Source organism: Pristis pectinata, chromosome 2 (assembly GCF_009764475.1).
Source record: "Pristis pectinata isolate sPriPec2 chromosome 2, sPriPec2.1.pri, whole genome shotgun sequence".
NCBI classification, from domain to species: Eukaryota; Metazoa; Chordata; class Chondrichthyes; order Rhinopristiformes; family Pristidae; genus Pristis; species Pristis pectinata.
The window spans coordinates 128,108,679-128,125,134 of NC_067406.1; the positions used below are offsets into that span (position 1 = coordinate 128,108,679).

The following is a 16,456-nucleotide window of genomic DNA, read 5'->3' on the forward strand; positions in this document are numbered from 1 at the left end:
TTTACTTCTTATTAGGAATCATTCTGAGGCTTTGACCTTCATTTTACATATGGTCTGGATGAAGCCCTTATGTTAATAAGTAAAGCCTGGCTACTCAACCTGAGCCAAACAAGACCCAGTCATAGGTGTTGGATTTGGGTTGGGTTGAGTGTGTATTCTGATAAAACAACTGGGTTCAGTACTTTACTCAAGTTAGGATGATTAGCTTAGTATTACTGCTGTCCTTTGTTCCTGATCAATGTCTGATATTTCCATCCTCATACAGATCAATTGCATATTTGAGATTGTTATGCTTACAACTGATGGCTGGGTAGAGTCAGGAATGGAAAAAAATTTAAAAGTCCTCAGGCTTGGATCAGGTCAAGGTTGACTGTGTTCTAGTTGGGTTTTAATTTTATATTCGAGCAGAATACACTTAAGGAATCCAGAACCTAGAAAAAAAATACTTGGACACATTTTAAAAGTCACGTCATGAATATCATTGGTAAGGTAGCCTTTTAATATTTTTAATCAAAACCTATTTAAACCAAAAAACTGAAACAGAGCTTTTATTCCAAGATATGATTAATTCTGCTCATTCTTCAGGTGAGAAACTACAGTACATTTCAAAACCAAGTCCAGGACTTCTGTGTAATAAAGTGAAGTAATGAGTTAATTATACCCTACTTCAATAAATGAAACTACATGTATGGTCCTATATGTACATAACATTCTTAAAAAGAAAAAACATAATATGAATTATAAATATACAAAGCACATAGCAGCAGGTAGTAGCACTTATAAACCTTAATTAGCTGACTGAAGCATTTCATAATGGCAGCCCAAATTCAAAACAAGAGGCAAACAGAGCTCAGCCAAAAGAAATACAAAGATATTCAACATTCCTTTCAAACATTCACTCTACAGGAAAATAAATAATGGAGTTAACCAGCCTCCTTCAAACCAAATGACATGCATTGAACAAAGTTGCATGCAACATGCCATTTACTTGTAAAGCTATTAAGATAGCAAAAAGTTTTCAGCAATCTAAATTATCTAGAATCAAAAGGAAAATATATATTGCTCTAAATGCAAAGGATTACAATTTAAGCAACATTAAGCATCTTCAAATGAAACTTACCTTAAAATTTTAACACAGTCAAACATTTACTATTGAACTTTTAAAGTACTAAGCCTTACAAAGGTGATACAAGAGACTGCAGATGCTGCAATGTGGAGCAAAAAGCAAATTGAAGGAACCCAGTGGGTCAAGCAGCATCTGTGGGGGTGGGGGGGGGGGGGCGGGGTGGAAAGGGAGGGAGGAATTGTCGATGTTTTGGGTCAAGACCCTGCCTTAGGACTGTCAAAAAGTCAACAATTCCCTCCCCCCCCCACCTAATGCTCAACCCGCTGAGTTCCTCCAGCAGTTTGTTTTATTTTGCATACAGAACTAAATCAAATCTCAACTTTAGCATTACAGACATGTTTACAGAAGATTAATGAAGTTGACAGACAATTATCAATGTGTGATAGAGAAAGGGAAAAAAGAGGGAGAAGAAATTCTAATCTTACCATCCTTCTTTACCAGGTAAAAGTTTGACGGTTCTATACACTGCATTTCCTCTTACATCACTATCATCAGCTGACAAGCTGCATACTGAGTCACAGCAATTCAGTGCAGCCAGTTATGCAAAAATAGACCACAGTACAGAATGCCGAACCATTAGTTATTCCACTTCTCAACAACAGTCGGTTAAATTGTACTCCTTAATTGGATGCTAAACACTTAATTTTCTGCATATACTGTTGCGCTAATCTGTTGCCACATTAAGTAGAAAGGTTGCAAAGTCATAACTTATTGGTTTGGTTATTTGTTCCCCTTTTATTGCACCTCCCTTCACAAAGTAAGAACTACATTATTGGCAGGTCACTGGCCTCAAAATTCAAATAGAGCATGCTTTCTGCTCCATATTTCTGTCATAACAGCATGCTGTTCAAAGATTTCTGCTCGTGCGCTTTAAGCCGCAGGAGCTTTTACTTGATGGTGTACCAGGCTCCCTTTCTAGATATTATTCAAACTCCTTTTTGATTTCCACTTAAACTCCAGTTTTGTGTGTTCCAGGAATATCTGAAGCCGTGTTATACACAATCTGAATCTGAAAATGAGCTAACCTATCAGCTATGACAGAATCCGTGCCAAAATCTGAAAGATGTGAGATCATACCATAAGTACTCATTGTAGGATTCACTAAATATCTAACTCCAATCAGAAAACACTGCACACCATCTTCCATGAATTCCCAACATAATACCAGTAAAAATTTTGCATATTCTGTAATAAGTGGACAACATCCATAGTCTTTAAAGTGGATAAATGCAACTATTCTAAAATACCTGAGTTACCATGAGCAATACCAAGGATATCTGTTAATTATAATTAAATGTCCTGTACATGCCATCCATGTACATACACCCTTAATCCTCCACTTGTTTTACAAGGTAATGAGTGGATCTACAGAGAGCAGCTTGCAACAAGTTGCCACGCTCTGGCGCCATCTTGCATATGATGAAATGCACAAAGCCATTTAGAAAGGGAAAATCTAGCATCAATATTTTTATAATGGAAAACCCATGATAAAATTTTAGCTTATTTAAAACCCATTCTTGAAGGGGTCAGATTTCACCCACCTACGTCATCCTTTGTTTCTCACAGGAATCACCAGTTGTTGACCAAAGCACTGGGAGGTGAATTTCGATGAAGTTGCATCTATTGCCATAACTTCAGTAAATTAACTGTGCAAACCACTTGATAAATCAAAGAATATTTTTGCTGTTTATCTACCCTTTACTTGACTGTTCTATAGTTATTGAGGACAATCATCAAAAGGTAATGTAAGCCATTTCTTATTCTAAAATTTTATGCCTCGGGATTACGCCTCAATATATTTTTAAATGTGCAATAAATCATTTTTCAGCTTCCAGTCCTGCTCCCACCGTTCAGCTTCAACCTCACTTACCACCACAGTCCTTTGCGAAAAAAATGCAACTATTTGCAATTTTTTCAGAATAAATTACCCTGCTTTTGGGAGAACTATCTGTAGGGCGTTTGTACGTTCTCCCCATGACTGTGTGGGTTTCCTCCAGGTGCTCTGGTTTCCTCCCACATTCCAAAGATGTACAGGTTAGGAAGTTGTGGCCAGAACTACATTGGCGCCAGAAGCGTGGCTACACTTGCGGGCTTCCCCCAGAACACTCTGCAAAAGATGCATTTCATTGTGTTTCAATGTATATGTGACTAATAAAGTTTCCTTATCTTAACTTGCTGTTTCCTCGCCCCTTAAGTATTCTGAGTTTGTTCACTGTACAATAGACTATTTGCTGCCATGCATCTCCCTAAGCCCTCTGAATCAAGCCCAGTTTCACTTCTGCCTTTTACTGTGATCCCAAGCCCACCTCATCTGTTCTCTGCCAGCAAGCAATTTCTGAGGAAACGTCTGATACAACCTCTGCTGGCTTGCTAGGCAGTCAAGTCCAAGCTCTGCTTTGGGCCAACTTAACAACTCTTCAACCAACTACCACCACATCTTGGCATAACCACATCCAACCCAATTATACACTTTAATTGGATTAAGATAGGCTTTGAAAATCATAAAAAATAATCTTTATTAATGTTTATTATTTAAAATGTAGGGATTTGAAATAAGAAAATAAAACGCCAGTTGGAGTAGGCCACCTGGCCCTCAAGCCTGTCCTGCCATTCAATATGATTATGGCTGATCTATCCCAGGCCTCAACTCCTCCTGTGTCAGATCCCCATAGCCCTCAATCCCCCAATCTTTCAAAACTCTAATCCTTACCATGCTTTAAAAACTCAGTCACACCTCATTTGGCAAAGCTAAGATTTTTAAGCTTTGTTTTAATGAAAGTAGTTTATAAAAAGTTGAAGTCCTCGTCAATTCACTGATGCTACTTTGATTGCCTCAGCAAAGACTGAAATAATATCTCCTGTGGAGGTGCAGTAATGGAAACTGCGCTGGAAAATGTCGGTGGAGAGGTAGTAATGGGGAACAAAGAAAATGGTGGACGAACTAAGTATTTTGCAGTCTTCTCTGTGGAAGACACTAGGAACATGCCAGAAATTCAAGAAAGTCAGGGGTAGAAGTGAGTGTAGTCGCTATTACTAAGGAAAAGGTGCTTGGGAAGCTGAAGAGTCTGAATAAATCACCTGGACCAGATGGACTACACCAAGGTTCTGAAAGAGGTAGCTGAAAAGATTGTGGAGGCATTTGTCATGATCTTTCAAGAATCACTAGACTCAGGAATGGTTCCAGAGGACTGGAAAAATCACGAATGTCACTCCACTCTTTTAGGAGGGAGGGAGGCAAAAGACAGGAAACTATAGGCCAGTTAGCCTGACTTCAGTGGTTGGTAACATTATTAAGGATGAGTACTTGGAAGGGTACTTGGAAGCACATGATAAACTAGGCCAAAGTCAACATGGTTTCCTTAAGGGGATATCTTGCCTGACAAATCTGTTGGAATTCTTTGAGAAAGCAGCAGGCAGGATAGACAAAGGAGAGTCAGTGGATGTTTTTTACTTGGATTTTCAGAACATCTTTGACAAGGTGCCGCGCGTGAGGCTGCTAAACAAGATGGGAGCCCATGGTATTACAGGAAAGGTACTAGCATGGACAGAAGATTGGCTGACTGGCAGAAGGCAAAGAGTGGAAATAAAGGGAACCTTTCCTGGTTGGCTGCTGGTGACTAGTGGTGTTCCGCAGGGGTTGGTGTTGGGTCCACTACTTTTCACGTTATACGTTAATAATCTGGATGACGGAATTGATGGCTTTGTGGCCAAGTTTGCGGATGGTACAAAGATAGGTGGAGGGGCAGGTAGCGTTGAGGAAGCAGGGAGTCTGCAGGAGGATTTGGATAGGTTCGGAGAATGAGCAAACAAGTGGCAGATGGAATACAGCGTAGGGAAGTGTACAATCATGCACTTTGGTAGAAGGAATAAAAGGCATTGACTATTTTCTAAATGGAGAGCAAATTCAGAAATCAGAGGTGCAAAGGAACTCGGGAGTCCTACTGCAGGATTCCCAAAAGGTTAACTTGCAGGTCGAGTCAGTAGTAAGGAAGACAAATGCAATATTTGCATTATTTTGAGAGGACTGGAATATAAAAGCAAGGATGTAATACTGATGCTTTATAAGGCATTGGTCAGACCACATCTGGAGTATTGAGAGCAATTTGGGCCCCATATCTGAGAAAGGATGTGCTGGCATTGGAGAGGGTCCAGAGGTTTACAAGAATGATCCTGGGTATGAAAGGGTTAACGTACGAGGAGTGTTTGATGGCTCTGGGCCTGTAATCGCTGGAGTTTAGAAGGATGAGGGGGAATCTTATTGAAACCTATCGAATATTGAAGGACCTGGATAGAGTGGATGTGGAGAGAATGTTTCCAGCAGTGGGAGAGTCTTGGACAAGAGTGTACAGCCTCAGAATAAAGGACATTCCTTTACAATAGAGATGAGGAGGAATTTTTTTTAGCCAGAGGGTGTTGAATCTGTGCAATTCATTGCCACGGACGGCTGTGGAGGCCAAGTCATATTTAAAGTGGAGGTTGATAGGTTCTTAACTAGTAAGAGCATCAAGGGTTATGGGGAGAATGGGATTGAGAGGGAAAAATAAATCAGCCATGATCGAATGGTGGCGCAGACTCGATGGGCCGAATGGCCTAATTCTGCTCCAATGTCTTATGGTCCTATGGTAATCACTGATGGAAACATCTGGATTTACTTAACCAGTAAGCAATTCAATAGTTATAATTTGATTTTGTCCATCATAAGTGCAATTTCATTGTTATTGTCATCATAAATTCCAAGGCATTTAGCTTTCTTAAAAACAAATGTATCTGATCTGACTGATTGACAGCAAGTTTGGGTAAAATAAGGTAAATCAATAGGCATATCTAGGAGGAATTCAAATCAAGGCTGGTGATAAAAAGAAATCAAAAGAACAGTAATCCAAAAGGACATAATATAATGAGGCAGATGCAGCCGCGAGAAGATGGCAAAGTGAAGCCGGAAGGTGGTTGGCATTAGAAGTCATCTTAGGTACACAATTATCACACTAAACATTTCCCCAAACCTCCAACAGGACATCTATAACTCAGTTCTTCCAGGTGAGACAGATATTTACTTCTTCCAGTTTAGTGCACAGCAGCTGGTGCTCAAATTGTGATATCCTCTGCATTTGAGAAACCAAACACAGATTGGCTGACCACTCCACAGAACACTTCTGTCTGTTCAGTCTGCAAGGGAAATCCTGAATTTGCAGCTGCATGTCACAAGAACACAAGAAAATAAGAGCAGTAGGCCATCAGGCTCTTCCCGACTGCCCCACCATTTAATATGATCATGGCTGATCTATGCTGGCTTCAACCCCTCTATTCCTCAAATCAAGCATTTGTCCACCTCAATACTTCTAATGATTCAGCTTCTATCCCCGGCCAGGGCAGACTATTCCAGAGATTCACCACCGCATGGAAGCAGAATGTCACTTTAGACCTTCAACTACCATTCTGACCCCTCTGCCTTTGGCCTCTATACTGTTCCCACAAACCTCAAGGAATGGGACTTCATCTTCTTCCGAGTCAAAATGTAGCTCTGAATTCAACAATTCCAGGTAACCAGCCTTTCCAACTTGTGTCCGAACTGGACAGTTCTGATGCAAGTCTTTGATCTGTAACCTTAACTGAGTCTATTTTCCCTCCACAGATGCTCCCCGGTATGCTATGTATTTCTAGCATTCTCTTTTATTTCAGATTTTCAGCAACAGCTGTGTTCTACATCTCACAGCTCCAATGTTTTTATTCTCCACTCTGCCCGCAATCATTTCACTCTATTTACATCTCCTCCAGAAAGATCAGCTTTGATTAATAAGCATTCACCACCTTCTCTTAGAAAGCACCAACAGTATCTCTATCACTGTATTCTCCTGATTGCCACTTTCACAGTGCCCTTTGCCGTCTTTACCCCTCCTCCTCTGCAACCTAAAACACACTTTTTTTTAAACTCACTTTTCCCAGTTTTGATGAGAAGTCAACGACCTGAAATGTTAACTCCGTTTTTCTCTCTACAGATCCTGCCTGACCTGTTCAGTATTGCCAATATTTTGTGTTTTTATATATGTCAGTCATTGAGTTAATGTGGAGCCTATAGCAGCAGGAGTTGTTTTGGAAATCATAAAATTTCATTAAGAAAAAAATAATTTTGAATAGCAGAGGAGAAGTTGCCACACAATGACCCTGTATTTCCACCTATGCTTCTGATTAAAACTATTTAGTTTTACAGAAAATTAGATTGTGACATCATCATGCTATTACCCATCTGGAAAACAAACAAAATAATTTTTTGTTTCGAAACAACCAAACGACAAGGTGGAGAACAGATCTGAAATTACAACATTAAAAAAATTCTTACAATTTAAAAAAATATATACACCAATAACAACAGTCCCCAACACTTCCCCTACTCCCCAAAATACGTGCTAAGAATGTCATTTGCTCTTCCACAACCTAACTCTGCAAACTGTTAAAGTTCCAGTCACCTGTGAAATATAAGCATGAATTTTGCTTTTGCTATTCCCAATAATTACTGAAAGTACACATCAGAAAATGCAGGCCAAACCCATGACTTACTACTGACACAAAGTTAATAAGCAGTAAATCAGTGGTATTGTCTTCAATAATGACAATCAATCACTTATACATCATTAACATAAAGATCTTAAAAAATGGAAATTGATACAAAGCCATGGAGTGAAAGAACATAAAGGGTGACCAAAGCCTTGACAAAGAAAGATTATCAGGATTTTGTTTTAAAAAGAAGAGGAAGATGGCACCAGACAAATAAAAGATATACCAGGAGGGAATTTGAGACTGGTTTGGACAGGTGAAAGAAAAGTTCACAGAAGTCGAGAGACAGAGAAAACTGACAAGTTTGGGGAGAAAACTAAGGTTCAAAGAGAGTTTTCCAAGGCACTGTGTGGGGGATCCATGGAAAAATATGAAACTTGGTTCTGGGTTGAACATGACAAAAACCTCTCTGCCAGTACATAGAACATAAAACAATACAGCATAGTATGGGCCCTTCAGCCCATGATGTTGTGCCAACCTATATAAACACCTACTCCCTGATCAATCTAACCCTCCCCTGCTACACAGCCCATAGTCCTCCATTTTTCTTACTTCCATGTGTCTATCTAAGTCTTTTAAATGCCCCATTGTTTGCACATTCAGTATCGGTGGACATCAAACAGCCTCAATAGTTTAACCATAGAAGTGGATTTGTGAAAGAAATTACCTTCCAGTTTTAAGGATTATTAGGAATACTGTGATTCAGTCTGGAGCAGGGAACCAATATATTAAATTTATTAATAGTTGTGGAGGAGCTACAAACTGCTAGTATTGCAACCACACTTCTGAGATACAACTATGACACAAAAGTACCTTGGGAGATTGTTCTGTGGTGAACTACAAAGCATTTTATCTCTGTCCCCCACCCATTTTAAACAAATAGTGAGGGGAGCATTGCCAGACCTTGGTAACTGGTATACAGATAATATTTCTGCACAAATTTAAAATATTAACATCACCATGTACAAATATCCTGAGCTACGATGCACAACCCAGTTTACATGAATTTTTATTGGAATAGAACTATTTAGATCAATCCTAAAAAGGGCAGAGGATATCCATTTTCAATTGGTATTTCATTCAGTGAAGTCAATGGCTTTTAGAATAAACCTGGAATGAAAATATATCTCCATTATAATTGTTGAAGAGAAGGTTTGAGAAGGTTGGAAATTGTTGCATTAGCAACTGCCATTGATTATGCTTTCAGCTGAAAATGATGAGCGACATGATTCTCTGCCATGTTACAGTTCCAAGACCTAGAATCAAACAACAAATTGATTTCAAAATGGGATTTTTAATTCCCACCTCTCAGTAACTTCAAATTATGGTTTGATTCTCTTCAACACTCATGTTGCTGATAATATCCTTGGAGGCCTTAATTGTGATGTATAACCACTGTTCAAAAAGCCAAGAAAATGGAACACAAAAGGAAGTGGCTGTGAAGGAAATATGTTGCACAGGGTAGCAAGAATCTCAAGGAAAAGGAAAGCTTGCGATTTTCCAGGTGACTTAGTTTCTCTAGAGACCCTCAAGAAAGTGTTCAAGGCAAAGAGATTTGATATTTTGGGTGAGCTCGAGAATGATATAAACCAATCTATATTGAGGGAGAGGGATAGGAGGCCTAGCTAAGGGATTACTTTCGAGCAAGTAGACAATTTAAAGTGAATTCTACTGTATGCTCTGGATTTTAATCGATATTTATGCCTCAAACAGAAGTCACAGCTTTCCTATTGGAGATGAAATACCTTGAGAGATGACATTCACCTTAAATAAAAGATTGAGCAACACCATTTTGAAATAAAAAGAGAAAATCCTGGAAACACTCAGTGGGTAAGGCAGCACCTTTGGAAAGTGAAACAGTTAGCGTTTCAGGTCAAAGACACATCAATAGAATAGGGAAATAGAAAAAAAATGTAGTTTTAACTTGTAGTGAGTGTGGCAGGAGGGAAAGAAAGGATAAGGGGATTATTTGTCATCAGGAATGACTCTGCGCTTCCTGTTGCCTACCACTTTAATTCTACATCCCACTTCTATTCTTGCCTCCCTGTAGCCTGTGCACTGTAATGCTCCCATTTGGGAACCTTGCAGCCTTTTCAACGCAATATCAAATTCTCCAATTTCAGGTTACTCTCTGTATTAGAACTGACCGTTTCTGCCCACATCCATCTGTGATACCGGCTTAATTTATTTCCCTCCTTTCTACAATCCTGCTCGTAACAACACACTATATTTTTTGTCTATCTTATCACCCTTTAATTGCCCCTATTAATGAATTTGACTGGATGATCCCGACAATACATCCCCAGGGCAACCTTGTCCTAACCATATTACAGATATTCCCCTTGTCCTCCCCAATCTTCCCATCACATTCTCTGCAACTTAAAACTATCTATTTTTAAAATCTCTCTTTACCAGCTCTGATGAAGGGACTTCAATCTGAAGCATTAATTCTTTCCACTTCCACAAATGCTGCCTGAACTTCAGAGTGTTTGCTGCATTTTCTGTTTTTATTACATTATCATTGTGATTTGGAATCAATCTGCCAATGAGATAAAAGTGCAAGGAAATTGTCCAAGCTCACAAAATTCTAACAGTCAAACAAAAATCCAAAGCACAAAGAGTTGCTTAGACTTCACAAAACCACATCAAGGGGTCAAATCAAGATCTTGAAAAACAATAATTCACTGACAAACTTTTTGAAAAAAAGATCAAAACACAACATAACAGTGAACTAGAAAAATCAAACAGAGTGAACCAGCGAAAAGTTAGTGGTAACAATTGAAAGTGAATGCAAGCAGCAAAATATTTTCCACCTTGTCCCTACATAATTAAGTAAACCTGAAGTGTACATATAATAGGAGGAAAAGCAAAACAATTAATGCAATATTAACATACAAGTAACTAAAATTTTAGAAGGAAGAAAGTGTAGTTGTCAGTTTGATTATTTTCTAAATAAAAAGGCATGTTTAATATAATAAAACTTACCTCTTTTATCAAGGCATAATTTCTGTGTTGGAAGACTCTGAGTTTTGTGCTTCACTACATGCAGTGGTGCCCTTGATCAGGGATAGCACTTGTGCAGCATGACAGATCAGTTTCTTTAATGCGAAGAATGTCAGAGGCAGATTAAACAGCTGTTGTGGAGATCAGCTGCCAATCCACGTGAAGTAACTTAAAGCAGAATGATTCCCTATGGCTGCTCTTTGTATTGAATCTAGAAGATTTAAGTCTAATTATTTTTGTTACTTATTGAAATGGCAAGGTGTCATATTACACATTTTAACAGTGACCACACTCCAAAAGTATTTCACTATTTGTGAAATGCTTTGGGTTGTCTAGAGTTTGCAAAAGGTATACATGAACTACTACTTTTTTCTAAATATCCTCAATCATGGCAAATTCAGATACATATACGACTTTGCAGACTATAAAAACTGAAATAACCCATGTTTCAATGCTTTAGAATTTATTATGTTAAATCAGGATAAAGATTCCAGTACTAGGACATATTCGGCACTTCTTCCCAACAAGACAATAATACGTATTGGTCTCAACATAGGAAGATGGAGAAAAATATTCAAGGCCAACAGCACGTCCCTGACTAAATTACGATGAAAAAAGACTGTGTAATCTTTATATGATCGCAAAAATGTGATATTTTTAACAAATATTAGTTAAAAAGTCAACCTTGTTTCACTAGTAACATCTGAGTGATGCCATAATTTCAAGAGCCATTTCACAAATTAAGCACAGATCTGAGCTAATGCATTAATGTGGGACTGAGAGAATACAATACTAACTGAAGTACAAGTAGATGGCAGGACGGAGGATAATGAGGTGAATGGGAGAAAAATAACATTTAACAGGGGAGGGGGACAGGGGAGGAAAGACGATGATCCTTATGAAGGGATGAATGAAGAAAAGCTTTTTGGAGAGGATTGGAGATGGGTGTTGGAGAGAGGAATACCATGGTCTGAGTGATTACTGTGGTAAGAATTACATTAAGGTCCATCAAAGCTGCTTCTCTCAATTAGGAAAGAGGTTAACAAGCGAGGTGGTCAGGTGGATAAATTTATTGCCTTGCTTAGTGGGAAAGAGCAAAAGGTTGAAAACCTTCATTATGGTGAACAAAATGTGGTGAATATAAACAGGAAACGAAGATGAAACCGTCTCCCCCAAATTAGCTTCAAACAGAGAAATTTTATCTTCCGGATAAAACTAAAGTATTAGAAACCATAAAACCATAGAAAAACTACAGCACAGAAAAAGCATAAGCTCGAAAACAAAAAAAAACCCACAGCACCAGGATTATACACACTTGACCATAAGAAGACAAATCATGATTCAATTTTATCCAAGTTATCAAGACAAACCTATTCACTTGGACATCACATAGGGAAACTAATTGAAAACCAACCACCACCTCCCAGCCGGCACACAGAAAATAATTGAAATATCCGCCAGAATACAAGGGAACGAACAACAAAACTGAAGCGTTAACTCTGTTTTTCTTTCAGATGATGCTCACCTGCTCAGTGTTCATGCCAATTTTAAAATGCCTTCAAATAAGCCCCACAGATATGTGATTAAATCGTTTGAACTTTGAAACAAAATACAAAGCAACTGAACAGCATTAACTATCAAATTAAAATCTGTTTGGGATTTGGAAAGGTTTTCTCCCTTTATTGTAGTGAAATATATAATACAATTCAAAGTCAATAGTTTGTTGACAAATTTCAAACAAAATAGGACATAATAACTGATTACTCCTGCAGTAAATGACAAATATTGATATAGATTGATCATGTTCTTGACCTGCTACAATTATGAAAATAAGTTGCTCCTTTTAAGCAACTGATCAAGTGATAAAAGATGATGGGATCACAAGATTGGGAAATTGCTTAATTTAGGTTTCCATCCCACACAAATCTCATTTCCGTGCTTCTTTGCTTGCCATAGTTACCATGGTTAAATCAATAAAAATTACTAGAGCGCTTGATAATAAAACAATGAAAACTTCAAACTAAACCATGAATCAAAACCCTGCTTTCTAAGCATTTCATAGAATTTCAATACAATTTTCAATATTAATTTCCCCAAGATTATACCAAATTAAAATGCTTTCTCTCAGTTAAATCAAAAGGTTAACAAAGCATAAATGGAATAAATTCCGGTAAACAAAAACAGCAAATATACAGGGGATTTATGCAATTGAACTGGCAAAATCCATTGATATGCTATTATGGTAAGAGGTTAATGTGCAAAATTAAAACACATGGGATTAGGGGTAATACACATGCATGGATTGGTAATTAGTTGACAGGAAACAGAGTAGGAACAAAGGAGACTTTTTTGGGGTTACAAATGAAGCACTGCAGGAATTGGGCCTCAGCTATTCACAAAAAAGGATTACCGAAAAACTCTATCTCCCACAGAGGGAATGCAATCAAGATTCACCAGACTGATTTTGGGATAACAGGATAGTTGTATGAAGAGAGATTGAATCAAATAAACCTTTGTTCATTGGTGTTTAGAAGAATGAGAGAGGATCTCATTGAAACATACAGAATTCTGACAGGGCTAGAAAGATTGGAAGTGGGGAGGACGTTTCCCCCGACTGGGGAGTCTAGGATGAGAAGTCACAATCTCAGGATAGGGGCAAAGCTTTTAGGTTTGAAAGGAAGAGAGATTTCTTCATTCAGAGGGTAGTGAATTTGTGGAATCCTCTATCACAGAAGGTGGTGGAGACTCAATTGCTAAATATAAATTAAGGAGAGATAGACACAAGAGGCGTCAACAGGTATGAATATGATAGAGATAGAGAATAAGCTGTTAAATGACAGAGTGGGTTCAAAGAGCCAAATGGCTTTCTCCTGCTCCTATTTTATGTTCCTATGTATGCAAATAAGAAAGAAAAATACAACTTCATATTGAGCAGAGCAAGATAGAGGCAAAATATAATGTTTTAGTTATAAAAATGTTTTATAACTAATATAAAACCAATATAATATTAGTTTTAGATATAATCTATATAAATGTGTTAATATTAACAAATTGATGCTCTAACAGCAATTTTCATAAGGTTTTTAGTTTTGTAATTCTACTTACTTCATCAGAGGCAGAACGCAGACACTGAACAGCAGCCTGTTTCTTCATTTCCTCAAGACTCAGATCTGAACACTTCTTTTTTCCTTTTCCCCATTTCTTGGATGTTCCTTTCTCCCAACCCAAAAAGATGTCATTTTCCTGTTTTATAAAATCAAAGTGTGAGAATTAGAGTATAGAAAACCCACCATATTAAAATTCCAAGTGCTGCTTCCTGTATCTCAGTACCATGGCCTAGATGGTACTCCATAACAGTTAAAGCAGATGACTGAAAATATGCAACAATATTTGGGTTAAGCCAAAGTCTCCAAGTCTTCAGCGCTACACATTTTTACAAGGATGAGTCCATAACCTCATTGGTTGTCAGCCCATCACATTGTAAAAGCATTTTTTTGATTTCTGTGATATTACCTTTACAAATACAAAATTTGTACTTAAGTTTTGTAGGATGCATAATGCGAGGAGTGCTACGGAATTTACAGGTCTGAGTCTGTGCCTTGCACCTTATTGTCTGCCTGCACTGCACCACTTTGTTCTGCATTGTTATTGTTTCCCCTTGTACTACCTTCAATGCACTGATGTGATGAAATGATCTGTATGGGTGGCATGCAAAACAAAGTTTTTTTTACTGTATCTCGGTACATGTGACAATAATAAACCAATTTACCAATAGCTGGGGAACTAACACAAGAGTTAAACCTAACCAAGCAGATGTATCAATCTTTGAAAGTATTGATTATGAGAAATGAAAGAGCAAGCATTGTCAAAATTAAGTCCCATCCTCATACCGAGAACACCCTCTATCCTGTTACGTGGCCCTACTATCATGCTAAATAGGTTAGATACAAAATAAAATCGGCAGCTCAAAACTGAGATCCATGAAGCACTGTTGGCCACAGCAGTAACAGAACTTTAATCCACCACAATCCAACAATCTCATGGCCAACCTGTTCTGTAATACTACCATGACCATTAAACTACAGAACCAAACCTGGTTCAATGAATACTTTGGAACAGTATCAATGTACCTAAAAGTGAGCTGCCCATTTGTGATGCTACTTCACAGGCCTACATGCCTGCTAAATGAAAGCAGCATTCAATAGAAAGGGTCATACCTCTCGCTGTCTTGGTGTAGCAGCCAGCATAGTCAAAGACCCCACCCACTCGGGACATTCTCTCTTCTCTCCTCTTCCATCGGGTAGAAGATACAGAAGCCTGAGGGCACGTACCACCAGACTTAAGGACAGCTTCTACCCCACTGTGATAAGACTATTGAACAGTTCCCTTATACAATGAGATGGACTATGACCTATGACCTCACAATCTACCTTGTTGTGACCTTGCACCTTATTGCACTGCACTTTCTCTGTAGCTGTGACACTTTACTCTGTACCGTTATTGTTTTGTTTTTACCTGTACTACATCAATACACTCTGTACTAACTTGATGTAACTGCAGTGTGTAATGAATTGACCTGTAAGATCGGTTTGTAAGACAAGTTTTTCACTGTACCTCGGTACAAGTGACAATAATAAACCAACACCAATAATGGACTAAGATGGACTCTTGACCTCATAATCTACCTTGTTATGACCTTGCACCTTATTGTCTACCTGCACTGCACTCTCTCTGTAACTATAACACTTTATTCTGCACTTGGTTATTGTTTTACCTTGTACTACCTACATCCACTGTTGTGCCGAATGAAGGATCTATTTCAGTCTCCTCCCAAGCTCCCCACCCTCAGATAAGCCAGTCCAGTCATTATTAAGAAGTGGCTGAAAACACTAGGTCCAGGACCAGACAAACATCCTGAAAGAAGAACTGAAAAAAAAACACTCCAGAAATAAAATATTCCACTACAACATCAAAAAACGCATCAAACCCACAACCTGCATGATGAAGAGCCAAAAACAAATTACTGAAGGAACTCAGGTCAATTAGCATCTGTGGAAGGAAAGGAATTGTTGACGTTTCAGGATGAAGAGTGGAGAGGGAAGGTAGCTGGTATACAGAGGAGAAAGGAAGGGGTGAGACTGGTGCTGGTGGGTGATAGGTGGACTGAGGAGGGCTGAGAAACGATGGGCAGTTGGAGCCAGGTGGGGGAAGGGGAAAAAAAGAAAGAAAAAGGGGGAGGGGCAGATGGAACCAGGTGGGATGAGAGAGGGTCAGTGTGGGAATGGGAAGGGGAGTTGAAATGGCAAGTGACTGGGAGCTTGGGATGGCCATTGCAGACAAAGCGCAGGTGCTCTGCAAACTGGTCACCCAGTCTGTGTTTGGTCTCACTGATGTAGAGGAGGCCACATTGGGAACACTGAATGCAGTAGACGAGGTTGGAGATGTGCATGAATCTTTGCCTCACCGGGAAGGGCTGTTTAGATTCCTGGATGGTGGTGAGGAAGGAGATGTAGAAATAGGAGTTGAATATCCTGTGGTTGTAGGGGAAAGTGCCAAGGGTCAGAGGGGTGAGTGGGAAAGAATGAGCAGACCAGGGAGTCAGTCAGTCAGATTCCATCATCTGAAGCCCTTTAATGCCTCCACCTATCACCTCCCAGTCTCTGTCACTATTTCCACTTTTCCCTCCATCTGCCAATCACCCCTCCTCACCTGGATCCCCCTTTCACTTGCCGGCTCTGGCCCTACCCCTCTCCCTCACCTCTTTATACCAGTTAT

The 16,456-nt window shown here is 38.9% G+C and overlaps 1 protein-coding gene across 3 annotated transcripts in view; it reads right to left on the bottom strand.

Moving 5' to 3' along the window:
* Positions 1–16,456, bottom strand: part of kiaa0232 (KIAA0232 ortholog) — a 65,267-nt gene that overhangs the window by 40,671 nt on the left and 8,140 nt on the right. For 2 of the 3 annotated variants that reach the window (XM_052010107.1, XM_052010106.1), the window contains exon 2: positions 13,787–13,924. In XM_052010107.1, coding sequence (XP_051866067.1) covers positions 13,787–13,924 — 138 coding nt within the window. Of the gene's footprint in view, positions 1–1,551; positions 1,601–13,786; positions 13,925–16,456 lie in introns of those variants that run through there. The other variant, XM_052010108.1, reaches the window with a different exon arrangement.